The sequence below is a fragment of the Xiphophorus couchianus genome, chromosome 12, assembly GCF_001444195.1.
Source record: "Xiphophorus couchianus chromosome 12, X_couchianus-1.0, whole genome shotgun sequence".
NCBI lineage: Eukaryota > Metazoa > Chordata > Actinopteri > Cyprinodontiformes > Poeciliidae > Xiphophorus > Xiphophorus couchianus.
Genome location: NC_040239.1, coordinates 24,674,113 through 24,692,247, shown reverse-complemented (window position 1 = coordinate 24,692,247; position 18,135 = coordinate 24,674,113). Strand labels below are relative to the sequence as shown.

Sequence of the window (18,135 nt, the reverse complement as noted above, 5' to 3'; positions counted from 1 at the left end):
ACAAGCGCCCGATAAAGATTATCGGCTTGAATGTTCAGCCGGGAATACGGTAAACAAAAGCAGCATGATTTTCTGTTTACTAATAAAAACTTTCTCAGACTAATTGTTTTGCACACAAACTGTAGAAAAATAAAATAAATAAAACAAATTAAAAGCTCAATCAACAATCTGAAACAATACATGATCAGCAGAGAAAATAAGTGATCCCAGATTCATTATCAGCATTACTTCTCCAAGGTGAGATAGCCTCTACTCAACAGCTGATGTTCGAGTGTTTCCAAGGATAAAGCAGTAAAGCTATCTGGAAATCCTTCGCACATCTACTTCGGCTCATAAATCAGGCGGTTCACGATAAAATATTATATGCTAGAAGATGATGTTTGGCACGCAATAGTTTGACCTCCCTGAACATTTCCTAATTACATGCAACAGCTTCCTGGGGCCGTTGGCAGCGCTGTAATTTGCTCTCCGTCCTCCGCGGAATAAAGCCCTGCGATTTAATGCGTTTGAACTTTGATTCTAGTGATTTAATTTGTTGAGAGCACTGCAAAATGTTAAGCCTATAAGAGGGAAAAATGTTATTGTGATGGCAAAGGACAAGCCTTACAAATACTTTCCCAACACTCCCCGCCTCTTGTTTTATAAGGTATTCCAAGAGTAATGAGCTGGCTAATGAAGAAATATGTGAGCTACAGCTGGAAGTCAGCAGGAGAATTTGGGTAATTAGCTTTCAAATAAATGTCACATATCCCATCTGCAATATCACGGAAATCTGTCATTGGACCAATTTGCTCCACACAGATGAAAAAAAAAAACGGAGCAAAAAGAGGAAAAATGAATAAGAAATCGTGGCTTTTTCATTTAATTTAGCCGTTTCATCCGTATCTCACCTCAGCGTTTAATAATTGAGTGCTTTCTTAACTAACCCAATTAAAGAGGCTTCTGCCTGAGAAGGTTGGCTGATTTTTTTTATTGATTGGTTTTAATTCAAGGAAAAGCCACCTTTTGAATTGAACAGTTCAACAAAGAATGGGAGCGGTGCGGGGAAAACGTCTAACCGGCGCGTGGTGTATAAACATGTACTCTCAGTTCAGGCACAGCGATGCCATTAATATGATTAAACCCCACTTCAGCGCGCTTTTCCTGGCACTTTGCATATTCCACATTGCTGAGTTGTTTCAGCGTGACTCTATATTTCATGGCATAAAGAGATATGGCGAATATAAATCACGTGTTTTCCAGTTCCCTCTGTGAAACCGTGTGAGAGATTGGTTCCTTATCGCATAATAGATGCACTTGTCCTCTATCCCAAACCTTCAGGTGTTATGGACTGTGTACATGCTATTGTGCGAGAGAAGTGCCCCGCAATAGTTTCTTGATTTTTCTACCTTTGTCTCAGTTTGTGTATTGAACAGTATTGCGTCTTTTGTCTGCCTTTTCTGTCGTAGAAGCTGGTTGTTTCGGAGATCAAACTCTCCCTGCAGGTCACATCGCAAAATATTATCAGATGCAGCTCTCTTTTAATCGAACGCTGCCTTGTTGAAATACCAATAAGATCCTCAATATGTCTCTCAATGAATGTCACACACTACCATACAACCGTAGACAATATATATTGTTTTTTCAAATTGAATACAAAAGCCTAAAAATAAGTTGTTATGGAGATGTGGTGACCCTAAAATGCCACTCTTTTCTCTAGCAATTCTATTGAGTTTATTTATACCAGTCTCTAACAACTGGATCAATCAGCGTTACAGATTTTATTGTCCCCTGTAGCCATCCTGCTCGCTGCGTGTGGTGGAAAGATAAACTTATGATCCCTGTCCAGCCTTGCTTGTCACAGTTTTAGCTGTTTTAAATCTCTTAATCATTACTCTGGCTCCAGATATCAGCAAGTTGAGGCAAGTAACAATTTACATGTAACCAGTTCCTGACTCACAGTACAGTGAAAAAGCATGTTTTTCTACAGATTTTTTTTTTTTGCTTTTTGTCACACTTAGCAATTTCTTTCATCACAGATTACCCAAGTGAAAACCTGTCCTTATGTGAAAATGTATCTGACCCTCTTGTTAATAAACCATAAATTAATAGTGATTACCCTCATTTCTGTTCCGCAAGCCACACTCAACCCTCATTTCCTGCCTGTAAAATGAAAAAATCATTTCAATAGAACCTGTCTAACACAATGAGGGAGGGGAAAAAAAGATCTTAAAAAGCAACACTTTCGTACCCTGATCTAAAGAATTTACACAAAAGTTGCAAAGCAAAGTCATCGACATCTGTCAGTCGGAAAATGCTTACAAATCCAATTCCTAAGTGGACCTGCCTGTAGGGCACTGGGACTGAAGTGATTCACAGTTAGCACGTTGAGGACTCACCCAGAAAGTCGAAAATAAAAAGAAGAAAAAACAGAACATCTAAATCTCTGCAGGCCTCACTTGTCTCAGTTAAGGTCAGTGTTCATCGTGTAGCAATAAACAACAACAACAACAAAAAGCTGGGCTCAAATAGCATTCTGAGAGTTACAAGGTGAAAACAACTGCTGGCCCAAAAGAACCAAAGGCCCATCTGACATTTGTCGAACAAAAACCTCCTGTTAGACTTAAACAACAGGGTTGAAGTCTGACAAGAGTTAAACCTTTTGAAATGTGTGCATCCTGTTACGTTTGATGTAAAACTAGCCCAGCATTTGATTTATTTCATTTCCATACTGACTGTCTGGCGTGGCAGCAGTGTATTGGTGTGGAGATCCTAACAGTCTGGACATCAGGACTGGATGTCAACATAAATTCTAGTTCATAAGAATGTTTAGTTGCCAGAGTTTTCTTACATTAAGCAAAAACATTCCTATGTTATGGAGTGGGACAGTTATTAAAAGCACAAGAGCAAGCCCACTTTTGAATGGCTAAAAATAATCAAACACACATTGTTTGCAGTTGTATGTAAAATCCACTGGAATGCTGCTAAACAGGTCGCTCATGCCTGAAAACCTTTTAATTTGGTCAAATTAAAGCCATTCTGCAAAGAAGAGTGTGAAAAAAATTCCTCCACAGTTGGGGTAAAAGACTCATTGCCAATTATCACAAATGGTTAATGACACTTGTTGCTGCCAACAGTGGCACAAGCAGCAATTAGGTTACTAAAAAACGCACATTATCTAAAAGGAAAATGGTCTCAGTCAACAGTGATCCATTTGTGCTGCTAAAATTGTATTTGCACCTCCAAATATTTAAAGATCTCAAGGTTTGCAGCTTTAAGCTAGGTTTGATAAAACAGAGATGCTAAGCAGCAGGAAAAAAAAAAGTTACTTTAACATCATACACATGCAAAAAATCTATAATTATTTCCCCCAACGAGAAAAAGCGCCAACATTAAAAGTTAGGTTTTTTGTTTGTGTTTTTACAGTTTTTAGTGTGAGTTTACCGTAATGCAACATTTAAGGGTTTGCATATGCTTTTTAACATATAGAGATAAAAAGATGCCATATTTCTTGTGACTGAAGAATGTTGTTTTTGGCTAAACAATGCTTTGACGCAGCAAAGCTGGTTATCACTATACATGTGATAAAGTATGTATTTTTACTGCTTTATATGTACAAACACTCTGCAGAATAGAAATGTAACCCAACAGAGATATTTCGTATTTAGAATAATACAACAACAAAAATGAATGCGTTTTTTTTTTTCTCTCTCTCTTTCACTGGTTAAATTAGCCATCGTACTCGTGGGATGTACAATTAAGGATGCAGCACGGATTACATCACTTCGAGCTTCAGCAGTTGCCATACTCCCAGAGCATCTAATTACAGAGCTTTGACACAACAATCTTTAAGGTTCAGAGAGAATGTACAAAAAAAGCCGTAACTAGGCAGTAAATAGTAATCAAATACAGTCGAGCAGGGCTGAAAAGGTCCCACACGCTGCCTGCTCACACTTATCTAAAGCATCAAAGATGAAAATGCTGCAGTTATTAGAGCCAATCACATGAAGCTCATATGAAGTGATAGGTTGGCCATTTTCCATCTTTCTAGTCATTTATTCTGCTTAGTTTTGCTGTGCTAACAGAATGCATGCTTTTAGGACATGCAGACAGCAGTTCTCCGTTCACTGGCAGCCTGTAAAGTTTAAGGTCAAAGTTTGTGTCACCTTTTGACACAGTCAGCAGCCCACCTCCAGCTTACACTTCTTAACTTTCAGACTCCTTTTTCCTCCCGAACACAATCGCTTTACGGCATTGAGAAAGATTTAGTGAAAAAATGACTGAAAAAAAAACCATAGCGAAGCTGCAAAATATAGACACAATCATGTCTGAGCTCATGTCATATCTGATGCTCCCAATTTTGCTTGGAAGTTGTATTTTCCAAGAAGGGAAAGTACGGTGTCTCATAGCAGCAATGAGGTCAATATTCAGTATGGCTGCCACACATACAAAATATAGAGACACTGTAACTGTTATTAATATGCCTGACTGTATCTAATTGAATTAGAGGCATGTGCAGTAATGCAACAAGAGGTACTGTAAAAAAAAAAAAAAAAAAAAAGGTTGCTTTATAGGTTGGAGGCATAAAATGCAAGGAAATACCTTATAATTTGTTTGTGTTGCTGAGATTACTTAGCAACACAATTAGCAAAAGACATGGTTTTACAACTCCCTTTCAATTTTTGTGTACCATTCAGCTTTGAGCTCTTTTATCTTTTTAAAGAGACTATGCTGTTTTCATGTCCTGCTAGATTTGATTACGCAGGCAAAATGCGTATTAGCGTTATAATAATTGTGTTTTTTCTGACAATCCATGCAGCCATTCAGGAAATATGAAACCACCTCCAGCTACACTGGAATCACTTACAAGAGACAAAATATGAGACCACGAAGGTTAATCACTTTATTCCCTTGTAATTGCAACAATCCATGATTAACCATCATAGGGTTAAATACTCATGTTCACTAAGTCATATTTCTGGTCTGTGTTAAAAACATTTTTAATGTGCCAATCAGGTCTGCTCAAAAAGTGTTTTAGTTCCAAAGGACAGCTATCACTGTCGGGGCTGAGGTAGCCGAACCATTGAGGAAGAAATGCTCACGGTTCCCAGGAAGTAAACAGCCTCGTCTGATTCGAGGAGCCTTCATTGTTCTACCTCAAAAGTTTTGCAGCAGATTGTCGGATAAACTTCCGAAATGTAACCCCACGTCCCTCCTTTTCCAAATTTTCCATCAAGATCACCATTAGATCATAAGACTTCGAACTTGACACTCAACATAATCTTCTTCCAGACAGCTCAAAACGTTTAAGATGTTTAATCAGCCTAATTCTCACAGAAAACAGCTGCAGTTCCAGTCTGTCAATAAGTTGTGTAACTTCACAGTAAAAATAGCTGCTTTGTAAAGGAATTTGTGCCCTTCCTAATTTCTGCAGTTTCATTTGTTAGTAGGAAGCAGAAACTGAATAGTATACAAATGGATTTGTCAGGTTTTTCATTAAAATGGAAGCAAATCACCTCTTTTCCTTTTTATCTACTTATTTACTTGACATATGTCACCAGAAATTTTTGTCATCATATCACTAAACTCAAATATTTTGACCTGCCAATGTCATTATGTCCCATCCTGGACAAACACCTGTACTAGTTTGACGACATATTTCAGTCCAGGCTCACTTTTAGGCCATACCAGGTATATAAATATAAGCCAAATAAATTTAAATTCTGCCAATTTAATTTAAATTAAAAAATTTTTTAGGCTAATCCTTCACTATCATTGGGGTCATTCTGTTTCTGCCTGAGGTTGCTTTTTCCAATTAGTGTGAAAATGAAGGGCCTCCGGGTTAACAATACAATCTGAAGGCACAGATAGTGACTCTTGCAGGATGCTGAAACAGACCGCGCTGCCCCTCCTGGCTGCAGCAGCACTACCGATCACCACAGGACCAATGACTCATGGCTGTTGCATTGCTTTGGTTCGGGCTGGACATCTTTAATCCTCAACCATAAGCTCGCTGTCCTCTGTCAGGGCAAACAAAACAATGAATAAACAGTCTGGCTGCCAAAACACCCACGAGCAAATGTTTCTGCTCAACGGGGGCGAAGTGACAGCAGTAAAAGAAATCTTTTTTTTTTTTCAAGATCGGACAAGAACAAATAGGCAAAAAACTCTGTGGTCTTTGTCTGCAAATACAGCCATCCAGACTCCGTAAACCAACACGAGGGACTTCATTAACACTCAGCCACTCCTGCCGGACTAACTTGTGTGCTGATTAAAGCTACTCAGTGGTGGTCATTACTTTCCCTCTGATTAGGAACCAGTGATTGTGTTAAGGCTGATTGGAGACAAACACACATAAGCTGGCATACCAATTACATCGAGTGCCATCTAGCCAATGGTCAAACTACGCTTTCAGGTCATTCAGAATTCAGCGCGGGTGTAGCTGAAAACATGATTATTCTGATGAGCTATTTCTGTTGAGTGTTGTCTTTAAAATCAAAGCAGCGAAGGACTTCTCACTGGATAACGAGCACCGAACTGCTTTGGTAAATGGTAAACGGCCAGTACTTGTGTAATGTTTTTACAAGTCCAGAGGACCCCCAAAAGCGTGCCGCACTACATCCGTTCTCCCATTCACACTCTCATGGTGGCAAGCTGCTGGGGAGGATAATGGAGGATTTTAACTGTACATCACTCCAGCTGGTCCAGTTTGGAGCAACTCTGTACTGCAACATTACAGAGAAAGCCCAGATCAGCTTTGCTTGAAACAAAGCTACAGTATGAAGCTACAGTACAGCTACAGTATAAGAGACATTCTGCACTAAAAGCACTGCCAAACGTTTTTCACTATGCAGCTCCGGTTTCTGACACAGATGGGAGGTTAAAACAAACTATACTAATGGTTCTCAAAAAAAAAGCAGCTCAAAACACAAAACCAACACTTTTTATTTTTTAAAGTCGAAATTTATGGGTAGTTTCACAGGTGCTCATCATCCTTCCCCTGCATGGGCACGCCGCACTGAATCATAAAGAGATGCACGGCTCCCACTTGAACATAATCTCAACAATCAATCAGCCACACCACATAGAAGTCAATGGGCCATGACAGTGTGTACCTGTCAGATCTCTGCCTCTTAATGCACCATGAGGCCGATGCCTCTGAAATGTAGCACCAGCTCAAATGTTGCATCCTTTTTGATGTAGTCATGGCCATTTTGTACATTAACCAATAGATTAATGTAAGTTTCACTGTGAAGAATGACTTTGTTTATATACAAATTATATTTTTCGTCATTGAGGTTGTAACCGTTTCCATATTTGCACAAATTTCCAAATGTGTTCCTGCAAGGAAATTAAGTTCTGGAGTGAATTTTCATGGCAGGATATATTACATAAATATCTAATATTGTGTAGTGCTGCCTTAGCACTTCTTGTTTCCCAGAGAAAGCTCAGAGCCTAATGACATTTTATTAATGCATTATTGAAGAAAACCATAATCCGCTTTTTGTTCTGGTATTCATGCATATCCTACGATTCAGTAGCTTGCGCATTACAATAAATTCTGTGAAACCTCTGTTTTTATCTCCTTTCCCTTTCACACACAATGGAAATGTTCGAGTCTTGTAAAAGAGATAAAGCATTTACATGAAGGGGGGGGGGGGGGGGGGGGGGGCTACGTTATCTAAAGGAAGCAGGGAACGTGACAGATTTTCTGAGGAGGTTTTGAAGCCTTCTCATATTTTAAATATACCATGTTGCCTTTATGGTGAAGCCTTCTGAGCAAAAGAACTTACAGGAACATCAAAGTTCATATCAAAGAGGTGAAAATTGTGCATATGATCATCAAATTACCCAACATTGATTAAAACACAAATAGAAATTTCTATATTACTGCTTGTTTGGTGTATTTATGTGCCGGCTGTTATGGAGCAAGTAGGGTCTCTCAATGGTATTATGGTTTCCCACAGTATTTGGTATAGAAAGCCATTTATGCTCCATTTACCCAGGTAAGTACGTCCGCCCAATTCCATCATTGTTAGATGTTTCTGTCCTTGTGCCCTTAATGGATTTCAATGTACTTATGTTATTTACTCAAAGAACGTGGCTCAACATTCCTGTCCCAACATTTCTGTCATCGTCCGCTTTTTCTGTGTTGATTTGTCTGATTGCACGTAAGCTACGCTGCCCCACACTTCTCCGTTTTACTAGCCATCAGGAAACGTCTAGATGAACAATCCTCATGAGCTAAATGCAGAATGAACTCTGTATGCAGCTACATATTTAATGGTTAGTCTGATTGGCACTCTAATTTAAATCTGATCCTGAGAACTGGATGGCGATTTAATGCTGGCCACATTTCAACCTATGATTTTGCGTGTAAAGAACATAATGCTCGTAAATGTTTCCTCTACCGGTATTATACCTTTAGCACAGTGGCAGCAAAGAGCATAAGTCTACGAATCACAACAAATGACTTGTTGGTTAGATCAATGATTCCAAACCTATAAGGAAAGGGAAGCGGGTCTGGACAGTTCCTTTACTTTAATGCCAAAGAAACTGTCAAGATATTTCTTTTTTCACATACTGAAATTGTAGTAATAATGGAGATAAATCAAAGGACCTTAATGACAATATTTACTTGCATTATATAGCTTCTTAAAGTCCAACATAAAATACATCAAATGAAGGTATACTATGATTATATGATCAGTAAAAAAGAATTATGAAATGATGAAAGTATGAAGTTTTCTTTGTGTATTTCCTGCATACACATGTGCAAGCACAAATGTGCACATAGGTGTGAGTGTGTTTTGTAGTATTTAATACATTGAAAGGCCCATTTTCCAACAAATACTACTTTGTGAACACCACTGCTCCTTGTGCCCAGAGCCAGAGTCATATACGTAAGTCATATACTGTGTTTGGGTTAGCGGTTAGGATTAGGACTAAGGTGTGAATTGAGTTCAGGAAAGGTTTCTGGTTAGGCATGTACTGGTAATAGTTAGGTTTATGGTATAAGTCAAAATTAAGCTTTAGAAATGGATGAAACATCAATGGAAGTCAATGCAAAGTCCTTTGGAAAATAGAAAGATGGAAGAGAAAAATACATATAAATCAAGCGATTACAATAGGCCTTTGCAGCAGTTCACAAACCCTCTAATTATTTCAATGATTTTTAAATTTTTTTTATATTTCCCAGGACCAGTTTATATTTAAAAAATCCCTCTTTCTGACCTGTGGCTCGCTGCTCTAGATACACGAACATTTCAACAATTGCTGAGGCAAACTTAGTGAACCTCAACAGCCTATCTGTTATTACGATATCATTTATTCACACAAACCTACACAACACTTCAGTCGCTCCCACGTGGTGACGAAAGTCTTTGCATCGTATACAATTACCGCAGCTCATAGCATGTCATCTCAGCTGCATAAACTGTCTCCGGCTGAACTCTGTAACTCCTGTTTGCTTTAACATCAGTATGCGAGCATTGTTCGCGTGTTAGCAATCAGGTCAGCGTTTAGCCCACTACCATGCAAGCTTAACAAGCTCTCGGTCCAAACTGAAATTGTCATTGCGGGCCGAGCTCATGATTAACAATGATTTATTGCGTGTGTATTTTTTTATTTTTTTTTAATGCCAGCGCAGCAGTCTGCAGTCTGGCACAAGCTGTTTCTGGTCTCCGGTGTTTTCGCCACGCAAAGAACCCGAGCAGACAGTTTGGCCGTAAGACAGACCCCACCAGCAACCCAGCACCCCCGTCCCAGCCCTCCCCACCACATTTATAAAGCTGAGGCCCTTTATCCAGACACAGTTGATGAGAGAACACACAAGCACTGAATCAGCATGTTTGCAAATATTGCATGAGCACAGCAACACAGACACACATTGCATCGTTTAAAGCTTCCAATTTCCCCCATTCAACTCCCTTAAATGTGAAATTTCATTAAATTGAATGTGAGATCATAGCAGTCACAGGGAGCCAATTAACAGAGGGGGAGATAAGCTTTGTGGAAATATTACAGGACATTACACTAATGATATTTGAATTTGCAGGGGGCAAAAAGCCTCTTTTGACTCTCTTATTAGGAAGCCCTAATGTATGCCTCCCACACATACTTTAAGTTTAAGCAGCGTTACAGTGAGTCTACGAGCTGTTTAGATATGTCCACCTACTCAGTGTGTCTCATAAAAATGCTCATTAAGCAAACTAAAATGCACAGTCTCACACTAACGTAAAGCAAGTAACATTTGTAGAGGGCGGAAATGAAGCCGCGAAGGAGCTGAAATTACATCGTATGCAGAGTTCGTGGGGCGCGTCTTTCTCTCCTGCCCTCACCTCGCGGAAACTTCGACAACCACCCGAGCTGCGCCAAATTAGGCCTGAGAGATGGAGAAAATATGCCTCTTTTCATCAGTGTCCTCGGTTGCAAATCTCAAAAGTGCACTAAAGTGAGCTCAAAGCGCAGCTGTGAGATAGCCTTGATAAAAATACCACCTGGCTGGAGGTTTCTGCTCTTCTTTTTATGTTTTCTGTTCTGTAAATAAGCAAGCGAAGCCCAGCTTTTATATTTGTCCATCCAGTACGAGCCAAGACTTTCGTGAGCCTTTGCTCTTGATGCAAGTATAATTGATGAGCTGTCAAAGGTGCAAAGCAGACTTTAGGAGTCGTGGTTTCATATGACGCCTCCTGGACTTGGGTTAAACACATCCAGCGGGACAAAGTCAAGTTCAAATGCAAATATCAGCTGGAGCAGAGTTTCTACTCGAGTGCTCATCGTCCAAACATTCCAGCTCATAGTTCTTCTCAGCTAGGTGTTTCATCAATTTGTTTATTAACTTTGAAATAAAATCTTTTAATCACAGTTCGGGATTCTGAAACCACAATCCTGAACTGTCAAGTTTAATGGGAGCCATCATTAATTGAGTTAATATTACAGGTGATGAACCATAATGATGGAAGCTTTAAACACAATTATGGAGGTGTCATAATGTTACTACAGTTTAAAGTAATTAAGAAAGTGTTGGCATGACGGGAGTCTTTGCAGTGAAGCAGCACCGCCCCTCTGAACTCTACCGGTGGTTCACTCTTTTGGGGGGTTGGAAAAAACACAAATTCAGTGGTGTGTAAATGTTTTCAGTTTCAAAAGAAAAAATAGTCATGGCATGAACTATAGAGGAGAACCACCGATCATCCGCATTAAGGTAAAGCTGTTATAAAGCAACTGATAGGGTGCCAGCTGTTGGTCTGTGCAGATGTTGAGAAAACCCTCTCAACATCTGCACAGTGTGAGGAAAATGCAAAAAGACAATCTGTGCAATCTTCAGTAAGTCTGAGTAGCATGCCATGCTTTTGGCCTTTTCAGGATATTTGGTCAACTTCTGGACCGCCTTAAACCTTTTCCTGGGTGTTACATCGAACTTAGTCGACTTTGTACTTTGCACCTCACACAGCCTTTCTATGCTTTTCTATGTCAAGATCTATGGCACCTTTACGTCAGATACAGAAACAACACCGTGCACTCCGCCACCCATATGGGACGGTACGAGACACACTTGCCCTCCCACATCTTGTAAACAGCTGCAGCGTTGCCAGAGTAGCTCTGCTGTCGGTTCAGTCTGCGGGTGGTGAAGAACCATCCAGATGTGAGTTGCTCAGGGATGATGTCACTTGAAAGAATGACTGTTGTTTTCCATGGATTGCACCAGTACATGCCAATTTGTCCCATAAAAAACGATGAGAACCGAACATTTTTATTATGAACATCACCCCCGGAAACTCCTGACAGAATGAGTCTGGACAAAAGAGGATGCTCGTTCACTCCATCTTCTGTGCAACAAATATCAGAATGTTAAGCTATGACAGAGTTAAAATCCATCTGATTGTGAATATTAACTTTTTTCTGCATCACCAAGAAATGTTAAAAAATCAAGGAGAAGAATGTCAGAAGCCGCAGGATATGAGGTGACATTTTTAGTATATCAAATTACCTCAAACCCCCCAGATTATGAAAAATATTTGGGTCTGACCAGTATATTTTATTGTCCATCAATTGCTTTTGTTTGTACCTAATCTGTGTTGCCTTGCTGACTGCATTGACAATGCCCAGCCTATTGTCATTACGAAGGTCCTGGAGAGAATCCTTTTGGCCCACCTGAGTGAGCAAACAAGAACATATCAGGATTCCTCCAGTTAGCTCATCACTGCGGAGTGGGAGTTGAAACATAAACCTGCTTCAACAAGCCCACTATCACCTGGACAAAGCAGGCAGCAGTGTGAGGATCATTTTCTTTGATTTCTCCAGCACATTTAACACAACTCAGCCTGAATTGCTTTCTCAGAAACTCCAGAAGATAAAAGTGGAGGCCTCAACAATCTTCGGGATTAATGACTATTCGACTACTTAATTTTGTGAGACAGAAGGGTCATGTGTCTAACCGGGTGGTCAGCAGCACAGAAACACCACCGTGGACTGTACACCCACCGTTCCTTTTCGCTCTGTAAACCGCTAAACTTAAGTACAAAACCGACTCCTTTAATCTGCAAACATACTGCAGCTCTACACCCGATTCTGCAGGCGTTGCTGTGTGTCAGAGATGCTCAAGAAGACGAGTACAGAGAACTGGTGGACCAATTTGTGGCATGGTGTAAAATAAGATAATCTTATCTTGAAAATAAACAAAACAAAGGAGATGATTGTAGATTTCAAGAGAAACGAGGTTATGCCGAACACTGTTCCCGTCATAGGAAAAGAAGTGGAGATGATTGAGTATAAATACCTCAGTGTTAATCTGGACAACAGACTGGACTGGGGGTGAAACAATAAAGCTATCTACAAGAAGGGATGGAGCAGACTGAGGAAGATTAGGTCTTTCAGTGTTTAATGGAAGACACTGCGGATCTGCTGTAAGTCTGTTGTGGAGAGCGTAAGCTTTTCTGCCATTGTCCACTGGGGCAGCAGCATCGTAACCAGGAACTTGGAAAGACCCACCAACCTGATAAAGAAGGCTGGTTCTGTTCTGTAGACCACTGAAGATGATGGTGGAAAGTAGGATTCCTCATAAAAGCAAGAAAATAACAGACAACCCTAAGCATCATCTTTATAAGTCTTTATACTCAACAAGAGAGTATCTTCAGTCAGAGGTCTAATCAGATCCACTGTGTTACTGTACCCAACAGGAGATTCTTCCTGCCCACAGCGATCAGAGTCTACAATAACAATTTGAAGAAAGTTAATATGAGTTGCAACACTTCATCTCCATCTGGTATTAACAAGGTATTTTGAATTTAATTGAATTAAACTTCAAAATCGTTAGCTCAGATATGCATCATAAAGTTATTTTTATTTTTTGTTTATACTTTTTTTGTATTTTTGATTAAATATTAGGTCAATTTAAGAACTAAAATAGGTAAATTCAAAATTTTTCTTAAAAACCTACTCATAAAAACTAGTAAAATTCCAGCTAATTTTAAGATTATTTTTCTGCAAAGTTCCAGGTGAAGTGCATGAATTTCACCAACACTTCAAGAATCAATCCTAGCTTTCTACATTCTTAATGATGAAGGGAAAAAAAAAAACACAAGAAGACACATTGCGTCTTGCAGACGAGCACATGGGCTGCGTGGGTGTGACACAACAACGCTGACTGGTTTTACTCCACTTTTGTTCCTTCTCGGGTTCAAGGATTAGCCAAAAGGAGAAGATAGCGAACGTTCCTCCTAAGAATACCGCTGAGGTGTCTCACTGCAAGACATATAGGGTATTAAATTAACAATGAAGAAGAAAGGGAAATTACAGTGTAGTGGAAGAGTATTCATTCCACTTGAACTTCTGTGCATTGGCATTTCACTAACATAACGTAGAGCAGAGGTAAAAGGAAGCAAGACGTTCTATTTTTTAAATAAAAATCTGAAAAGAAGGCATTTGTATTCACTCCCACTTGAGTTGATACTTTGTGGAACCAGCTTTCACTGCAAGTCATCTCAGATATGTCTTTTCCAGCTTTGCACATTTTCCTTCCCTTCTGCTTCGCAAATTAGCTTAACGTCAGTCAGAATTAATGGAGCTAGTCGGAACAGTTGTTTCCACATCTTGCTTCAATTTTTTTTTTCAGCTTTTATTCACTGATTCCAGTTCATTTTATGTTTCATCTTAAAACTTTTTCTGTTTTTAAGTCTCTCAACGGTTGTGCGTTCCCATAGCTACCATCGCCAAAAGGCCAAGACAATTGTCTTTACATTGATATTAAAGATCAACAAAAGTTGACTCCAGTAGGTGAATCTGCAATGTCTGCAATGGGTTTTATTTAGGAGTGTCATGGTAAATTGATCTATTATGAATGCATGCTATACTTTCCATATTTGCATTTGTAAAAAAAAAAGAAAGAAAAGAAAAATCTATACATTTCCTTTCCACGAAACTAATATGCACTACTCTCTCTTAATATATCCCATGAAACAGCAGAAAAATACACCTAGGTATTTATTTATAGCAGGACAAAATGTATATACTTTTAAGGGGGATACAATAGGTATATTTGTAATTCAGTTAATTGGAATGACATTATTAATTTTATTCCAGAAATTTTTACCCAATTAAAAAAATGCTAACTCATCAACCTTGGTAACATTTCCGCTTCTTATAACAAAGAGTTTTTGTTGTTGTTGTTGTCCAAAATGCCAGATTCCTCCACCTGGTTACGGCCTCATTATGCTGCACCAACATTATTCGAGCACAGCTCCGATCCTGCCGTTTCCTGCTCCGTGTTATCAATTTTCATCACTTTTTACTGTGAGAAGTCCCTGGGGGTTTGTGACACACAAAGCTCAATTAGGATCATGCCGTGTATGGTTACCGAGAGAGGGCCTTGGCATAAGGCGGCCATCATTGCCACACTTTTCAAAGCAAAGCAATGAATCACATGACTTTCACAACAGAGGTGGATGCATATTTATAAAACCCATCATTAAATCCTAGCAGGGAATCTATATGAGCATTTTGTCCATTTGAGTCAGCGGCGGAAGCAGGAAGAGCTGTAGGGATTCGAGCAATTAAAGAAGTACTTGAGGTCTCAGTGCAAAACAGCAACCTTTTTTTGTTGCTGTTTTTAAATGTCAACATCAATATGTCTGAATCCTGATAACAAAGAAAGCTGCTTAAGTCAGGTGTTATTAGGAGGAAGAATAATCACATTAATTGAGAAGATCATATTTCCAAACAGCCTTTTTAAGTCAAAGCCTTCTCCCACAGGAAAGCACAGATTCATTAGCCAGACCACCAGCTGCCCTCAGATCTCTGCTGTGCATGCAGCCAGCTAAGCAGCCAAAACAGATGCTGTTGTTCTCATGCTTCTAGCACTAATTGACTGGTGCAATGTCACTTGCTTTGAAACAAACAAAATCCAGCCTAAGCCTAATCATTGATGTTGGCAAGAACTCCTAAAAGCAGATCGTTGCCTACAGCTGCTGCTTCCGAGTTGAGGTCTGTCTAAGCTGGAAGTTTCCTTATACAACAGTTTGGATCTGAGGTGATTTTTTTTTTTTTTTTGCTGAAATGATTTGAGAAGCCAGGAGTTAATAAAGCCTGAGTGACTCTGTGGCACCAGATAATCTCTGTCATGGTGAATTATTCATGAGAAAAATGTTATTTAAGGTCAGAGCTGCTGTGGGTGGGTTAAACAGGTGCACATAAAACCAACTTCATAAGATCTGACTGAGAAGATGAGAACTCTATTGACAGGGTGTGCATTCATGCAGCACAGACTTATATCAAGAAAATGTTTAGAAGTAGTGCATTGCAACCTATGTGTCTCTGGTATTGACCCTCCAAAACAGAGTCTCACCTCACCACACATAAGTGGATAACAGTACTATCAACTTTTTTGACAGCATTGTGTGTGTTCTTAGTGGGTTCCACAATTGGAACATTGAACCACAAGAGAAAAGGCAGATAAAGTGAAATGAAGCTTACCACCCCAAAGTAACAGCGACTGCAGCAGCAGGATGTGCAACATGTTTCTCTGGATTGCGGAAAGGCAGGAATTCCTCTCCAAATTTGATTGCATGTCCAAATGTCTCAGTTTAAACACATGAAGCCACCCGACATCCATAAAAAATTCAAATAAGTATTTCCTGGGATAGGTGCCATGCCTCGTCCAGGGTTTTTGTGCACACACGCGGAAGCTGGACTGAGCGAAATTTAACTAGGCTTAATTTGATTAAAAATAATAATAATAATGATAATTCATGAATCACATAAATGAAAACTTGCTGCTTTGCGTCAACCTTTCCAGCATGTTTGGAGCGTAAGCCTCTGCATGACTCTTGGAGACGTCGAAAACAATGAAGGAAATCCTGCTCGGATGCATGTTCACAATTATTCTGTCACGTTATCCGACTCATCCCGAAAAAATGTGAATAAAGACAAAAATAATTTTCGATTCCCCCTTTTCGGATGTTCAGTTTGTTTGGATGTTACGCGCCATCCTTAACTTGTTTGCGGCGAAGTGCGTAAAATCCGAACAGAGGCACCAGGCATCCCGAAACGAGCACGTGTTAATTAAAAGGGGGGAAAAGTTCGAGATCAGCATACATCCACGCCTTGGCAACCTGTCGTTTCGTTAAAAAGTCTCTCGCGCGCAACTCCAACAACAGATTGCAGCAGCAACAGCGGCGGCGCGCACCGGAGCCAGTGCTTTCCTCTGTCAGTCCTAATTAGTCTCTGGCTCCGGGGTCGTTCCTGGATTTCGCCAAAGTCCGACTTCAAGGCTTCATCCTTCTGTGTTTATGTGGACAGACAGAGTCCAGGCTGCAGAGTCGGGAGCTTACGCGCCGCCAGCCCCGTCCAATGCGCGCAGACAGAAGCGCAGAGGGGAAGGAAGGGTTGACAACATCTGCCAGCGGCGCTCCATGGGAGGCGTCTTCCACTTCGGGGACATCAGATCCCACAAATAAGAAAGAGAACTGTTATCTTAACTATGTGGACTAGTCGTAGCAGAAAGCACTCGTTTCGTTAAGCCTTTTTTTTTTTTTTTTTTTTTTTTTTTTTACAGGGAAAAATTTAGTTTTACTTTCGGGGTGCGTGATTGTCTTTTTAGCGTTAACCTCAAAACTGCTTCCTATGTGCGTCCAAAATGAAAAAGACTTTAAAAGTTGCTATCGGACATGTGTAACCAATTGCATGACTGCACCACTTGGCAGTCACTAGCGACCCCGTGCGGTGCGAGAACTGCAGCGTGTATGTATGCGGAGATTGTGGACTGAAACAAATAAAATTTGAAGATTTTAAGGTGGTATCAAAAGAAATCGAACTGCAAGATAGCAGCCACATTGCTTTCTTTTCTACATAACGTGAGCTAGTCCTTCCCACTCTTTGTTTATCCTCACAGCAGAGATCAGACGCCTCGTTGCGAGTCTCACATTGCTTTATTCCTGTTTTTATTTTGTTTTGTTTCTTTTTTTAAAGCAATTGTCACGCATGAATTCATAAAAACTGAAGCAAGTAAGGTTGTTTATTACTGTAATCTGTTGACTGATTAAACTAGGAGTTTCAGAGTTTTGTTTTTTTTAAGCAGAGCAGATGGTGTGGTTAAATACAGATAAAGAATAATCCATTAACACTAAATACAGAAAAATATGGGATGAGTCACCCAGAGCCTTATCCTTCCGAGAATGTGTTTTCATGGCGGCATTGCTGTCTGCCGGTGTTGTACTCAATGTAATCTAAGCTGCAAAAGTCTTCATACCCATTGAACATATTCACATTTTAGCAAGAGCTGCCCATTGCTTTTAATGTATTTTGGAGGGTATTTGTGTGAAATACAACCTCCTTTTGCGTATGTCACAGCTGCAGTTCTTTTTGTAGTACGTCTCTCCATGCTTTCCACATCTGGAGACTGAAATCTTTGCCCATTCTTCTTTGCAAAATAACCCAAGCTCAATCTGCTGTACAGAGAGCATGTGTGAGCAGCCTTTTTTTAAAGATTTTACCGCGATTCTCACTTCAACAGGTAATTAACTTCATGGGAAAACACAAGATCTTTGACAAACTTCAGTCATTTTTGACAATTCCCTGACTAATGCTCTCTCAAGCTCTCATAAGTGAAGTACCTTCAGTGAGCGATTTGATTACAAACAGATGGACTCTAATCACCAG

At 39.8% G+C, this 18,135-nt stretch overlaps 1 protein-coding gene across 1 annotated transcript in view; it reads right to left on the bottom strand.

Annotated features, from left to right (window-relative positions):
* LOC114155151 (transmembrane protein 132C) overlaps positions 1 to 16,977 on the bottom strand; it is a 166,853-nt gene extending 149,876 nt beyond the window's left edge. The window contains exon 1 of the mRNA XM_028034905.1: positions 15,952 to 16,977. Coding sequence (XP_027890706.1) covers positions 15,952 to 16,090 — 139 coding nt within the window. The 5' untranslated portion in view covers positions 16,091 to 16,977. The remainder of the gene's footprint in view (positions 1 to 15,951) is intronic.
* Positions 16,978 to 18,135: the final 1,158 nt, after the last annotated feature.